The sequence below is a fragment of the Vidua chalybeata genome, chromosome 1 (genome assembly GCF_026979565.1).
Source record: "Vidua chalybeata isolate OUT-0048 chromosome 1, bVidCha1 merged haplotype, whole genome shotgun sequence".
Taxonomy (NCBI): domain Eukaryota; kingdom Metazoa; phylum Chordata; class Aves; order Passeriformes; family Viduidae; genus Vidua; species Vidua chalybeata.
The window spans coordinates 54567510-54581695 of NC_071530.1; the positions used below are offsets into that span (position 1 = coordinate 54567510).

Sequence of the window (14186 nt, forward strand, 5' to 3'; positions counted from 1 at the left end):
AGATAAAGAAGCTCCTTTGTCTCCAAGCCTATCAAGACTGACAGACGTACTCAGATAAGCACCAAAGGACCAAAAGCGCACGCGCAGAGAGGAAAAGTTCAAAAGTTCAATCATGAGGAAAACCACAATCTTCAGCCTCAGGACCACCAAGAGACCCCGTACGACCACCACAGCAAACCACGCATGCCCAGAAGGGCGTGGACTTACTTAGCATGAGAAGCGAGGACAGGCGGGGCCAGGGGTTGAATACTCATGAAAAAGTTGTGCAGTGTATTGCATATGGAACGTCTTTAAGAATAAAAGTGTGGGTCAGACTGAGGCTCGGGGCACAAGTTTTGGAGAGCTATCTCACTTGTGCCGGGCGCTGACGTACATACCCACTTCATAACTACCCTAGCTTATGGAGTCTATTTATTTATTCCGCGTATCGTTTCAGAGGTTTCTTGCCTTCGCCAGGCTGCAACGTGCCCGCTAGTACCAAGAACTGGGCAGGAGTGGGCAGAGAGCACAGCCATCTGCCAGAAGGTTGCAGCTTGCCCAGGAAAATGCAGTGTCCTTGGAATGTGCAGCAAATCTTATTTCTTGGCAAGGTCGGGCTAAGTGAGCAGTGCTGGTACACTTTCTCCTTGAGAACTGGAGCGGAAAAGCTTTTGGCTAAGATGTAGGCGACTAGAGAGGCAGAATACGCAGCTCCGGAGCTGGCCGAAAGCAAGTGCCGCTTCCCGGAGTCTTTCGGCAGAAGCGGCGCTCCGGAGCGCACCGCTGCCGCTCCAGTGATCTGTGCGCGAAGTAGCCGCTTCTTGTCCTCCGGCAGCCGGAGATCGCGGTAGCTTGCAAGAGGCGAAGAACGAAGCCGCGAAGAAGCCGGCTTGTGTGCGAAGCTCGCAGACAGCTGGAGGACGGTGGCTGCTGCTCTCCTGCCTGTTGAATTCAGTCTTGGCATGCCAATGGAAGGTGTTCCAGGACAACTTTCCTGGGTTTTGCCATAGTCGTCATGCATCCCACCTTGGAAATTCTTGTTGCTCCCCAGAGGCTGCGAGATGCAGAGAACACGGTGGCAGCTGCTGAAAAGAAGGGCAACTGTGAGTTGGTCAAGAACCAAGAACCTAGGCAGCTGCCTGTGCTTGGCAAGGAGCAGCTGCTGCATGCTTGCAATTGCCTTCAGTGCGCACAGAAGCCTGCTGCTCTGCTGCTTGGTTTTTCGCCTTCAGTCAATTGCACACTGCTGAAGCTGAGGCAGGCTGTTCAGCTTTGCTGCTTTTCAGCATCTCATCTGCCCTTCTGCTCTGTGACAGCTCTCGAGGTGAAACAGAGATTTTTAGAATTAGGTTATCAAAATGAATTAAGCATTTATAATTTAGCTTGTATAGTTATGTGTTGAATTTTCTACCTTTTGCTTAGGAAACCTCTGCCTAATACAAAGGGCAAAGGAAAATGCAAATTTCTGAAGCTTCTTGCATAAAGAACAATACCAGAAGAAGCAAAGAACCCAGATAAAGAAGCTCCTCTGTCTCCAAGCCTATCAAGACTGACAGACGTACTCAGATAAGCACCAAAGGACTAAAAGCGCACGCGCAGAGAGGAAAAGTTCAAAAGTTCAATCATGAGGAAAACCACAATCTTCAGCCTCAGGACCACCAAGAGACACCCGTACGACCACCACAGCAAACCACGCATGCCCAGAAGGGCGTGGACTTACTTAGCATGAGAAGCGAGGACAGGCGGGGCCAGGGGTTGAATATGCATGAAAAAGTCGTGCAGTGTTTTGCATATGGAACGTCTTTAAGAATAAAAGTGTGGGTCAGACTGAGGCTCGGGGCACAAGTTTTGGAGGGCTATCTCACTTGTGCCGGGCGCTGACGTACATACCCACTTCATAACTACCCCAGGTTATGGAGTCTATTTATTCCGCGTATCGTTTCAGTTGGCGACCACGAAGGGACTGCTCTGCTCACCCGCAGGTCCGGTTGGGAGCAGACACCCTCAGGCGCCACGGGGCTTTTCCCCGGAGGGACTCTGCGCCTCGGCTGTACACTGCGGGGAGCAGACCACGGCCCGTCGACTAGCGGATGAAAGCGGTATGTATTAATTTATTTTCTTAAGGTTGGCACTGATAAGTCGCAAAAAGATGTTTTTGCGCGCAGGTTTGCCTAGGGGCTTGCAAGCAGACCGCCATCGGGGGAGAGGCCGGCGGCGGGAGGACCTCCCCAGCTGATAGCGCGGCTCGGGGAGGGCGAAATCGCGATTTCAGTGTGTGGTGTGTGTCCCGATTGCAGTGTAGTGTGTCTGTTACGTCCGGACGTGCGTGCTTGTGCGTGTGTGTGCATGTGTGAGTGGAACGGTGCGGCGTTGCTACGATACAGAGACGCGGCGCGGCGGTGCTAGGGAGCGCATGCGCAGGGCAGCTCTCAGCCCACACTACCTGCTAGTGCGGGTAGTGCGCATGCGCGGGGCAGCTCTCAGCCACACTACCTGATAGTGCGGGTAGTGCGCACTCTACCTGATAGAGCGGGTGGTGCGCATGCGTGGCACGGGCTGTCTCTGGCGAGCTGGGGGAGCGCGGCGCGGGGCTTAAGTCGGGGCTTGCAAAGGTGCTTTAGGCGCAGCCCAGCTGATAGCGCAGCGGGCGCGCGGGCACAAGCCGCGGTTTGAGGAGCTGCTTTGAACGCCGCTAGCTGATAGCGCAGCTAGTGGGAGCGTGGTACAAGCTAGGAGTTACAAGCACCGCTTACAAGCATCGCTAGTTGGTAAAAAGCTTGCAAAAGTAGCCAGCGAGCCCGGCTGGGCTAAGAGTTAAGTGTTTGTTATACAATAGCACTGCCCTTCAGTGTGAAAAGCTGTCACTGGTGTAGGAGGAGGGGTTGGGGAAGGCAGTCTAGGGTTGCCATGGGAAACAGCAGTTGTATGAGTTCTCCACCCCCTTTTGTAAGAGAATTGTACCCTCCCCCTGTCCTGTCAGTTATAGTTCAAGTCTGCCCCTTAGCCTAGAATCTTCTCTGTTCCACGTTTCCCCTTTGGTTCTTCCACCAAGAACACTCCTTTCCCTTTTCCCCACTGGTTAATGTTATATTTCCCCTCCCTTTAGCCTTCTCCCGATTGTACCCTCGAATGCTAAACCCTCCTACCCCTACGCAGTAAAAGAATCCTCACCCCGCCCTTCGGGGCTCTCGGAATCTGCCTCCCTTCTGCTTCGTTGTCTCCCTGTTTGCCCCTTCTGCGACCCTTCAATCAACGAGCAGGATTTCAGCAGCCCGAGTGTCCCTCCCGTTCTTCTGGTGGACCCTCAGATGTACCAGCTATCCGAGTTTCGTGCCGAGTGGCTAAAAGCCCCCACTGTTACAAATAAACTCGTTTTAATAGGTGGGAGTGGTGATGGGGTGTAGGTAATTGTTAATTAATGTAACCAATTGTCAATGTAATGAATTGTTAAATTGTTAATGTAGTAAGTGGTTGTGAGTTACTGTTAGTTACGAAGTTTAATATGTACCCTTAGTTAAATGTTGGTGCACAGTTGCCAATCAAGGGGGGGGAGGCCAGGTGCATCAGAGAACTACATCATCAGTCCAACCTGCTATTGGAGGAACAGACCAACCAATGGTGCCTCGAAGTTCAGGAATGATTGGCCAGAAATGCACCATCTTATAAACCAATCAAGGACCAGAAAAGGAGCCAATCAACGAGAGGATCAAGAACGCACCAATTGACGGCCTCCAGAGACTTTAATAACCCCGGGTGCTGGCCACCCCGGGTCTTTCCGCGGACTTGGTTGCCAAGGAAACACCCTGTGCCTGTGCACAGTTACTGTTGCACGTTGTTACTTTCTGGCTTGCCGCTGAGGTCCTGGGCTTATCCTGGGACCTCGTCCCCAGCTGTCTGTGATTTTAATAAACAGGCCCAAATTTTTTTAACATATTCTGGCTCTGAATTTGCCTGTTTTTAACAGATTGGGGGCTCGTCCGGGATAGCCACGCCCCAGAGGCGGTCCTGGAGAAGGACGGGTCCGGGAAGACCGGTCCAGCGTTTTTTTTTATTGCTGCCCGAACTTGGATTTCTCCGAGACCGAAGACGGTTGGTTGCTGGCTACACCCGAGAGACAACTGAGGACCCGGCAACCCAGACTGAGAAGGCCCTTCGAGAGGGAGCGGGGCTCGCAACGCACAGGTAGGCGTTGCGAGTGGGGCAGGCATAAGGGGGTACGCTCATGCGTGGAGAGTGAGTGAGACGGGGGCTGACATCTCAGACTCCCGAAGCGACAGTGGACCTCCTAGTACCGCGTTTTCGGACTCCCGCGAGGGGGCCGGCCGGGAACGGAGGGAAGCGATTGGAATAAAGCATTGGAGTGAGTGTGGAACCCCGAGGGACCCTCCTTAGCGTGGGTGAAGGGGGAGTACCTCCTTTTCTCCTGCCCTCACCCGCGTAGGCTCCCGTTCCCCCAGGGTGGTGGGGGCTCCTAGGGGTTGCTTGAGCCAAAAAGGCGAAGGAACCGAAGGTGGTGGTTGGTTGGGATAACTTTCTGGCTTGCCAGAAAGACCTTCGGAACCGGGCCTCCCAGTACAGTGACAGGCATTGGGGCGGCTGGCTGGGAGGGGGGTGGACGGTCCCTGGACCCTTGATCCGAAAACGAAGGAACCGAAGGTGGTGGTTGGTAGGGATAACTTTCTGGCTTGCCAGAAACTTTCTGGCTTGCTAGAAAGACCTTCGGAACCGGGCCTCCTAGTACAGTGACAGGCATTGGGGCGGCTGGCTGGGAGGGGAGTGAACAAGGGGGGCGCAGGGGAGTTCCACCGGCTCAAGCAATCTGAAGGGCAGTTCCTCAAGGTGAGCACGGGAAGTGTCCCGGGCATCTTGAGGAACTAGGACCTCTGGGGTGGGCTAAAGACTCTCAACCGGAGACCTACTGGTAGTGAGGCCACCGGTTGGGGGATTGTCCCTCCTTTGGCAGGGGGAGGGAGTAGGAGCCTGACCAGAGGGGAATAGGACCCTAGGCCAGGGGGTCTGGCCAAGGGGAAATTCCTCCTAGCACGGCGACGGGCCGGGGAAGGCAAAAGGCCGCCGGCTAGGAGAAGTCCCTCTATCCATTAGGGGTAGGAGGGAGGGTTTAGAACCTGTCAGTTAGGGATATTATTTTGTTCTAGTTTATATAAGTTGTCTCGTCTATGTGTGATTTGCTCTTAATTGGAATTTTGTGGTCGATATTATCAAGTACGTTTATTTTGTCTGTTGTTACCGATAGTGTTATTTATTGGATTATTATATTGTGTTGTTTTATTTGTTTTAACACAAAAATACCAATTTGGTATTTTGCAGTATTGTTTGTGGTATTATGTGTAATCTTTTTGCTTTAAGTGATTGAGGTGTACATTCCTTGGAGTAGAGAGTTTTTTGGCGTTTTGTCAGCTTATATCTTTGGGTTAGGATTTCTGTTCGTGTCAGAGGGTATCTTGTGAGGTTGTGTTGAAGAGCCGACATTTTGTTGTTCTAGTACACAGATTTTAAGTCATTGATAGTGTGGGTGTGTGAGTGTGGGTGGCTCAGAGGAGCCATTTTAGTTGCTTTTGAGGTACTCCCCTCGAGAAGGGGAGTGGTTGTTTTACAGGGTGCGTGTGTGTGAGTGTGGGTGGCTCAGAGGAGCCATTTTAGTTGCTTTTGGGGTACTCCCCTCGAGAAGGGGAGTGGTTTGGGAGTGAGTGATAGACATCTGAAAAGACTTCCGGCTGATCAGCCATTTTGGTTTGTTTTGAGTCTTGGTTCCCACGGCATCTAATTTTCCCACGGGTCATTATTTTCGTTCCCACGGTATTCAATTTTCCCACGGGGTCTCCTATTGATTTATGTTTAAATTTTAGTTGTTCTTTTTATTGTAAATCCTTTTGGATTGTCATTCTCCTTTAAAGTTTACACAGTGACTTATTGCGAAGTTGTCTATTTAGTTAAATTGATACAAGTTGTTTATAGTTATGGGTCAGTGTGCAAGTAAGCGTACCCATAAGGGAAAAGCTAAGAAAATGAAATTGAAAGACATACCACAAGACAGTCCATTGGGGGAAATGTTAGAGAATTGGGACCATGATAAAACTTTAAAGGAATTGGATAAGATAAAAATGATACATTATTGTATTGAAATATGGCCACAAAAGAACATTCAAGAAGGACCTGTTAATTGGCCTTGGTATGGGTCAAAAGAAAAATGGTTATGTCTAGCTTTAAATAAATATGTTAATTCAAGGGAAGTACTAGATGAGGAGGAAATCAAATATGCAGCCTGTTGGCTGGAAAATGAAATTTGGGATAAAAAGGTTCGAATGTATAGAGTGGGCAAAGAAATAAAAGAGGGAAAAGAAGAATTTAAGCAAAAATGGGATCCATTGGACTATCTTCCTCCTCCAGTACCCCCTCCTATCCAACCTGAACCCATTTCGGCTCCTCCAGCATCCCTTCCTGTTCAGCCTATTTCCCCTCCTACCTCTTCAGGGCCCCTCCCTGCTCAACCTGTCTCCCACTCTACTCCATCAGCATCCCTTCCTGCCCAACCCGCACCTTGTCATACTCTTCTGGCTTCACCGACAGTCCCCCCTCCAGCAGTTTCTCCCATGCCTCTCTCCATCCCTGTCGCCCTCCCTCTGCCTCCCACACAAAATCTTACACAAACTCAACAGAGTAGCTTGGAGAGGGTAGCAACTCACAACTGTGAGTGCGAAAGAGTTGTAAGACCAAAAGAGAGGATTGCAATCTCAGGTAGTCATCATTATAATACTAGATCGCAAGTTGAGAGGAGCTTCCAAAAGGGGGAAGCAGGAGAAAGGTTATTACCTTTGAGAGAGGTTCCGATGGGAGGTGTCCAGGGGGGAATCGGTTTTGTAAATGTACCTTTGACGGGCTCAGAGGTGAGAAGTTTTAAGAAAGAACTTAAACCCCTATTGGAAGACCCTATAGGAGTTGCTGATCAAGTTGATCAGTTTTTAGGTTCAAGTACATATACTTGGGAGGAAATGAATTCTATTTTAGGTATTCTCTTTTCTTCAGAGGAAATGCATTTCATTCGGGTTGCAGGCATAAAAGCATGGGAGAAAGAGAATAGGGCCGGGCCGCGGGGTGAAGAGAAGATGCCTCTCACTCCACCTGATTGGAATCCAAATACGGAAGAAGGCCGTAGAAATATGAATTGTTATAGGTCTTTGGTTATTAAAGGTATCCGGGGAGCGGTCCCCCGGACTAGTAATGCAAAGCTGGCCTTTGATAGCCAGCAGGAGAAAGATGAAACCCCAAATGCCTGGTTAGATAGGCTAAGGCGAAATTTTCAATTATATTCCAGTGTGGATCCAGAGAGCACAGAAGGGAAAGTGTTGGTAAAGGTGCAATTTGTAACTAGAGCATGGCCAGATATTAGAAGGAAGTTAGAGAAGATAGAAGAATGGCAGGAAAAAGGCATGAATGAATTGTTAAGGGAGGCACAGAGAGTTTATTTGAGGAGGGAGGAAGAAAAGATGAAATCGAAGGCTAGAATTATGGTTGCAATAGCTAGGGAGAGTCAGGACAGAGAAAGGGAAGAGCCAAAGGGAAGGGAAAAATCAAGGAAGGAGGAGATTCGAGGGCAGGACGCAGACTCCTGGGAGGGGAAATGTTTTTATTGTGGTGAAAAAGGTCATTTTAGGAAGGAGTGTAAGAAATGGAGGAAAGACAGGAGACTGTACAAAGAAACGGAGATTGGAGAAAATGATGATTAGGGGTGTCAGGGGCTCTATCCCCTGGGGAAAATGGGTGAGCATAAGTTGGAGCCCTTGATAAATTTGGAAATAGGTCCCCAGGGGGAAGAATTTGAATTTTTAGTTGACACTGGGGCTGATAGGTCATGTGTTTCACGGTTCCCAAAAGGTTGTAAATTGAGTCAAAGAGTGTGTAAAGTGAGAGGTGCTAGTAATGAGCCTTTTGAAGTATCGGTAATAGAGCAAGTTGTGGTTAAAGGAAATTCAAGAGAAGGATATGTAGATTTGTTATATATGCCTAAATTGGAATGTAATTTATTAGGTAGAGACCTACAGGTGCAATTAGGGGTAGGGGTAATCCCTAAAGAGGGAAAGATGGTAGCGGAGATGCTGGTTCTCAAGTCGGAGGATGAAAATGAAATCAATAGCGAAGTCTGGGCAGAAGGGGGAGGCCGCAGCCTACTCGATATACCCCCCATAGAAGTAAAAATGAAACCAGGAACTTCACCAATTCGAGTAAAGCAATATCCTATTTCGGCCGAAGGGAAACAAGGACTAGCTCCAGTTATAAAAGAATTGATTAAAGATGGAATCCTAGAACCATGCATGTCTCCCCATAACACGCCAATATTACCGGTAAAGAAATCAGATGGTACTTACCGATTAGTCCAAGATCTAAGGGAGGTGAACAAACAGACAATTTCACGGTACCCTGTAGTAACCAATCCGTATACACTTCTAAGTAAGGTACCACCGAAACATGCATGGTTCAGTGTGATAGATTTGAAAGATGCCTTCTGGGCTTGTCCTCTAGCTGAAGAAAGTAGAAGTTGGTTTGCCTTTGAGTGGCAGGATGAGGAAACAGGAAGGAAACAACAACTCCAATGGACCCGGCTACCCCAAGGTTTTACAGAATCCCCAAATTTGTTTGGCCAGGCTTTGGAAGAATTGTTAAGGCAGTTTCAACCGGTGGGAGATACCCAAATTCTGCAATATGTTGATGATTTGTTGGTGTCAGGGGAACAGAGGGAGCAGGTTCAAGTAACAACAGTGAAATTATTAAACTTTTTTGGGGAAAAGGGTTTAAAAGTGTCAAAAAAGAAACTCCAATTTGTAGAACAGGAAGTGAAATATTTAGGTCATCTGATTGGGAAAGGATACAAGAAATTAGAAGCTGAGCGAATTCAAGGGATCCTCTCCCTACCTGCACCGAAAACAAAAAGGGATGTAAGGAAATTGTTGGGGTTAATCGGATATTGTAAATTGTGGATTGATGGGCATACTAAACTGGTCAAGTTCCTATATGATAAATTAGTTGAAGAAGAACCTCTAGATTGGAATGAGCAAGATGAGCAGAAGTTACAAGAGTTGAAAGAAAAGTTCGTGACAGCACCAGTTTTAAGTTTACCTGATTTAGACAGACCCTTTGAGTTGTTTATAAATGTAGAAGAAGGTATTGCATATGGAGTATTGGTCCAAAAGTGGTGCGGAGATAGAAAACCAGTAGCTTATGTGTCTAAGCTATTAGACCCGGTAGTGAGAGGATGGCCTACATGTTTACAATCAGTGGCTGCTACTGTAGCTTTGGTAGAGGAGGGATACAAACTAACATTTGGGAGCAAAATCAAAGTGTATACACCTCATGATTTGAAAACTATATTGAGTAAGAGAGCAAGTCAGTGGATTACAGACAGCAGGCTGTTAAAATATGAATTGATGCTCACCAATATTGAGAATTTAGAATTAGCCACAACGAATGTTCAAAATCCAGCCCAATTTTTGTATGGAGAGCCACAAGAAAATTTAGAACATTGTTGTATAGAAGTCATAGATTTGCAGACCAAAGTAAGGGAAGATTTGCAAGAGCAGCCATTACCAGAAGGAGAAGTGTTGTTTGTGGATGGTTCTTCCAGGGTAAAGGAGGGGAAGAGAATGTCAGGATATGCAGTAATAGATGGTAAGAGTATGGAAATTATAGAAAAAGGGAGGCTTCCAGCAAAATGGTCTGCACAGTGTTGTGAGGTTTATGCTTTACTAAAAGGGCTGCAGTGGTTAAAGTACAAGAAAGGAACTGTTTACACTGACTCCAAATATGCCTATGGTGTAGTACATACGTTTGGTAAGATCTGGGGAGAAAGGGGGTTTATAAACTCTAAAGGCAAGACCCTAGTCCATGAAAAGCTAATCAAGAAAACGTTGGAAGCTCTCAAAGACCCTTTGGAAATTGCAGTGGTACATATAAAAGGTCACCAGAAAGGAACTTCTAAAGAGGTGCAGGGCAACAATTTAGCAGACAGAGCAGCTAAAGAGGCTGCCTTAGAAAAAGAAGAGAAAATCCTGCAGTTAGTCAATCTGGGGGACAGAGATAATAAAGAAAACCCAATTTTTAGTGAGCAAGAACAAAAAGAGTTGCTAAAACATGGGGGAATAAGAGATGAAAGAGGGAAGTGGAGAATGCCAGATGGGAGACAGGTATTAAACAAAGCGCTAGCCAGGAAAATTTTGGAGAATTTGCATGCTTCAACCCACTGGGGAACCCAGGCCTTGTGCGATCATTTTCTGCGAACTTATGTATGCATTGGTATATTTGAAGTAGCTAAGATAATCACAAGAGATTGTATGATTTGTCAGAGAGTAAATAGAAAAGTAATGAGAAAAGCCCCACTGGGTGGAAGAGAATTGGCCCAGAGACCTTTCCAAAATGTCCAAATTGATTTTACTGAACTTCCCCCAGTCCAAAAGTTTAAGTATTTATTAGTGATAATAGATCATCTGACTCATTGGGTTGAAGCATTTCCAACTACAAGAGCTACAGCAGGAGTGGTTAGTAAGATCTTACTGGAACAAGTCATACCGAGATATGGTATTGTAAACATTATTGATTCAGACAGAGGGCCACATTTCACAGCCAAGGTCTTACATCAGATAACAGAGGCTTTAGGAATAGTATGGAGACTTCACACCCCGTGGAGACCTCAAAGCTCAGGAAGAGTGGAGAGAATGAACCAAACCTTAAAAATAACACTCACCAAATTGGTGGAGGAAACAAAAATGAACTGGTTAAAATGTCTTCCATTAGCACTAATGAGAATAAGAACAAAACCAAGAGCCGATATTGGCATTTCTCCTTATGAAATGATGTTTGGGTTGCCATTCCTAACTGTCTCAGACCACACAGGGACTTACGAAGAGGGAGAACAGAGTACCAAGAAGTATGTACAAGTGATTGCGAATACCTTAGAGGAATTAAGGAAAAACGGATATCTTCCCCAAAGTACCCCAATTGACTTTAAAATTCATTCGTTTCAGCCGGGAGACTGGGTTTTAATAAAGGTGTGGAAAGAACAGCCATTATCTCCCATGTGGGAGGGTCCCTTCCAGGTTCTCTTAACTACTGAAACTGCAGTAAGGACCCAAGAAAGAGGATGGACACATGTCACAAGAGTCAAAGGTCCGGTACAAGCTCCTACTGAGTGGACAGTGATCAATACATCTGACACAAAACTGACTTTAAAGAGAAAACCTCAAGAGAAGTGAAATAAGAAGAAGAGCAGGGTTTTAATCTATTATGAACTGTTCAGATATTATTTATTAATTGTTACCTATTATTTAAATAATTATTCTAACTTGTTATTAGTGTTAAAAGTTTAAATTGTTAGTATTGAAGTATTTATTATAACTTGCGTCAAATTTCTGGTATCTTTTTATTGCAGATCCCAAAGAATAGAGCATCCTCCCACTCATTTAGTAATCAGGCCCTAAAAAGAAACACTCAAGTCAATACAAGGAGGGAAGTAAGTCACTGCAGGAGGAGGTAACGGTAAGATCATATTACAAGGGGCAAGACCGGGTCAGGATACACTCTTGCCACAAGGCAGATATACCATAGGCCTTCCCGAAAAATATGGAGGTTGGGAGAGTGCCCTGTACCGGACCCTTGTTGCTGTTAGCACTGCTAACAGTGATAAACATCCAGGGAAGTCAGATAGACCCCTGTGATAGATGTTACTATCCACTTTATGCAGGAGACTCTCGGAGTGCCGTCCTAAGAATTCATACAAATCCGAGTCCCAACTGTATTGACTTTTTACAATTAACGACATGTGTAGAGGACGGTACAACCTATTGGCTCTCCGAAAACATAGGAAATCATAAACAAAACTGTTGGGAGAATGCCCTACAAGGGAAAAATGGATATGTTTGGAGAAGAAGCCAGAGAAAAAGGAGAAAGCAAAAGAGGTTCACGAGCCTGACTTTATAAAAGAAAAGGAAGTGAAAGGGGTAATAAGAAAAGGAGCAGGACTCAAGATTCTAGGTGGGAAAAATCTGTTTTTAGACCTGGTGGAAAAGATAAGCCATGAATTTAATATAACTAACTGTTGGATTTGTGGAGACACTAGAACAGCAGAAATTTGGCCATGGGAAGGAATTGCACTGAGTCCAAAGGAGATCTTAAGGTTAATGAAGAATAAGATGAGAATCCAAAGGTCATCACCTGTGCAAGATAAAAGGAATGACGAAGAAGTATGGAATTTAAAATCTGAGGTAATCGGGGAGGAATGTCTGTGGAGGAAGGGATCTTCTAAGTTCATTTCATATGTGGGTGAGTTATCCTGTAAGCGATATCTAGTTACCAACGATACCCACCAATGGTGGATTCCTGGGGCTCCTCACCTCTATTGGTCCAGAAAACAAAAACAGGGATGTTCTTATATTCAAAAGGAAAAGTTATATGAATGTATTACCACAGATCCCAACCCTTTCCATGATGATCCCCAAATGTACAAGTTTTGGAGTAAAAATGGGGTCACTTCTGTAGAACATCATAAATTCTGGAGAGCCCCAAATGAGTTATTTTGGCTTTGTGGTAGAATGGCATATGTAATGTTGCCTAAAGATTGGACAGGAAGTTGTACACTAGGTATTATAAAACCTTCTTTCTTTTTACTGCCCAGAGACGGAAGTCAACATCTAGGAATTCCCTTATATGATGAATTAAAACGTAAAAGAAGAGACTTAATTGGTGGATCTCAAAAGTGGGGGGAAGAAGAGTGGCCTCCAGAAAGAATAATCGAGACATATGGCCCTGCCACCTGGGCCCAAGATGGGTCGTGGGGGTACCGAACTCCCATTTATATGTTAAATAGAATTATTAGATTACAGGCAGTGTTGGAAATCATAACCAATGAAACGGCCATGGTCTTAGATCTGATCTCTACCCAAAACCGCCAAATGAGGACGGCTATCTACCAAAATCGATTAGCATTAGATTATTTATTGGCAGAAGAAGGTGGGGTCTGTGGTAAATTTAATTCATCAGAGTGTTGTATTGAAATTGATGATTATGGAGATCTTATCAAAAATATTACAACCAGGATTAGGAAATTGGCACATGTCCCAGTCCAGAGATGGAGCCCTCTAATAAAATTAAATTGGTGGGATAACCTCTTAGGGGGAGAATGGTGGAAGAAGGTTTTATTGATTGTAGGAGGTGTAATAAGTCTTATTATTCTACTTCCTTGTTAATACCTTGTTTAATTCGGTTGATAACTAACATTGTGCAGAATTCCCTAGAAAGCTTAAGCAGAGAGAAGATCGAGAAGATCATGATCATACAAGAAAATAAACTGGGAAAGAACTCTGAAACTGCTAAGAAGACCTATGAAAAGTACCAGAAATTAAGAAAAATTTACAAGTTTTATGATGCTCCTGTTTAAATTAAAGGTTTGATGCGGGCTAAAGCCCGATCAAAGATTAGAGGGGGGAGTTGTTACAAATAAACTCGTTTTAATAGGTGGGAGTGGTGATGGGGTGTAGGTAATTGTTAATTAATGTAACCAATTGTCAATGTAATGAATTGTTAAATTGTTAATGTAGTAAGTGGTTGTGAGTTACTGTTAGTTACGAAGTTTAATATGTACCCTTAGTTAAATGTTGGTGCACAGTTGCCAATCAAGGGGGGGAGGCCAGGTGCATCAGAGAACTACATCATCAGTCCAACCTGCTATTGGAGGAACAGACAAACCAATGGTGCCTCGAAGTTCAGGAATGATTGGCCAGAAATGCACCATCTTATAAACCAATCAAGGACCAGAAAAGGAGCCAATCAACGAGAGGATCAAGAACGCACCAATTGACGGCCTCCAGAGACTTTAATAACCCCGGGTGCTGGCCACCCCGGGTCTTTCCGCGGACTTGGTTGCCAAGGAAACACCCTGTGCCTGTGCAACAGTAACTGTGCACGTTGTTACTTTCTGGCTTGCCGCTGAGGTCCTGGGCTTATCCTGGGACCTCGTCCCCAGCTGTCTGTGATTTTAATAAACAGGCCCAAATTTTTTTAACATATTCTGGCTCTGAATTTGCTGTTTTTTAACACCACGGCTCGGCAACTGGGAGATCCTTTGCATTACAGGGCGAATAAAGGGGGGATGAATGTGTGTGAATGAGAGGCTATAAGAGCCCGTCTGAAGCCCCTCATTTTCC

The 14186-nt window shown here is 45.7% G+C and overlaps 1 protein-coding gene and 1 long non-coding RNA gene across 3 annotated transcripts; one reads left to right on the forward strand and one right to left on the reverse strand.

Moving 5' to 3' along the window:
• Window positions 1-135: 135 nt before the first annotated feature.
• Window positions 136-3326, reverse strand: LOC128794509 (uncharacterized). 2 transcript variants are annotated; one of them, XR_008433156.1, is made up of 3 exons: window positions 1870-3326; window positions 1700-1780; window positions 136-1297 (listed from the first exon to the last, which is right to left on the reverse strand). It is a non-coding gene; the product is annotated as an uncharacterized LOC128794509 (long non-coding RNA). The 2 variants fall into 2 exon arrangements; XR_008433158.1 differs by having other exon boundaries at window positions 136-288; window positions 378-1780.
• A 705-nt stretch (window positions 3327-4031) lies between these two features.
• On the forward strand, window positions 4032-13229 carry LOC128785110 (endogenous retrovirus group 3 member 1 Env polyprotein-like). Its single transcript, XM_053937361.1, has 3 exons — window positions 4032-4161; window positions 11417-11497; window positions 12097-13229. Exon 3 carries the CDS (start codon window positions 12165-12167, stop codon window positions 13227-13229), a length of 1065 nt encoding a protein of 354 aa, XP_053793336.1. The 5' UTR covers window positions 4032-4161; window positions 11417-11497; window positions 12097-12164.
• Window positions 13230-14186: the final 957 nt, after the last annotated feature.

Coding starts and splice junctions, on each gene's coding strand:
- LOC128785110 (XM_053937361.1), top strand. CDS start 12,165: ATGAAGAATAAGATGAGAATCCAAAGGTCATCACCTGTGCAAGATAAA.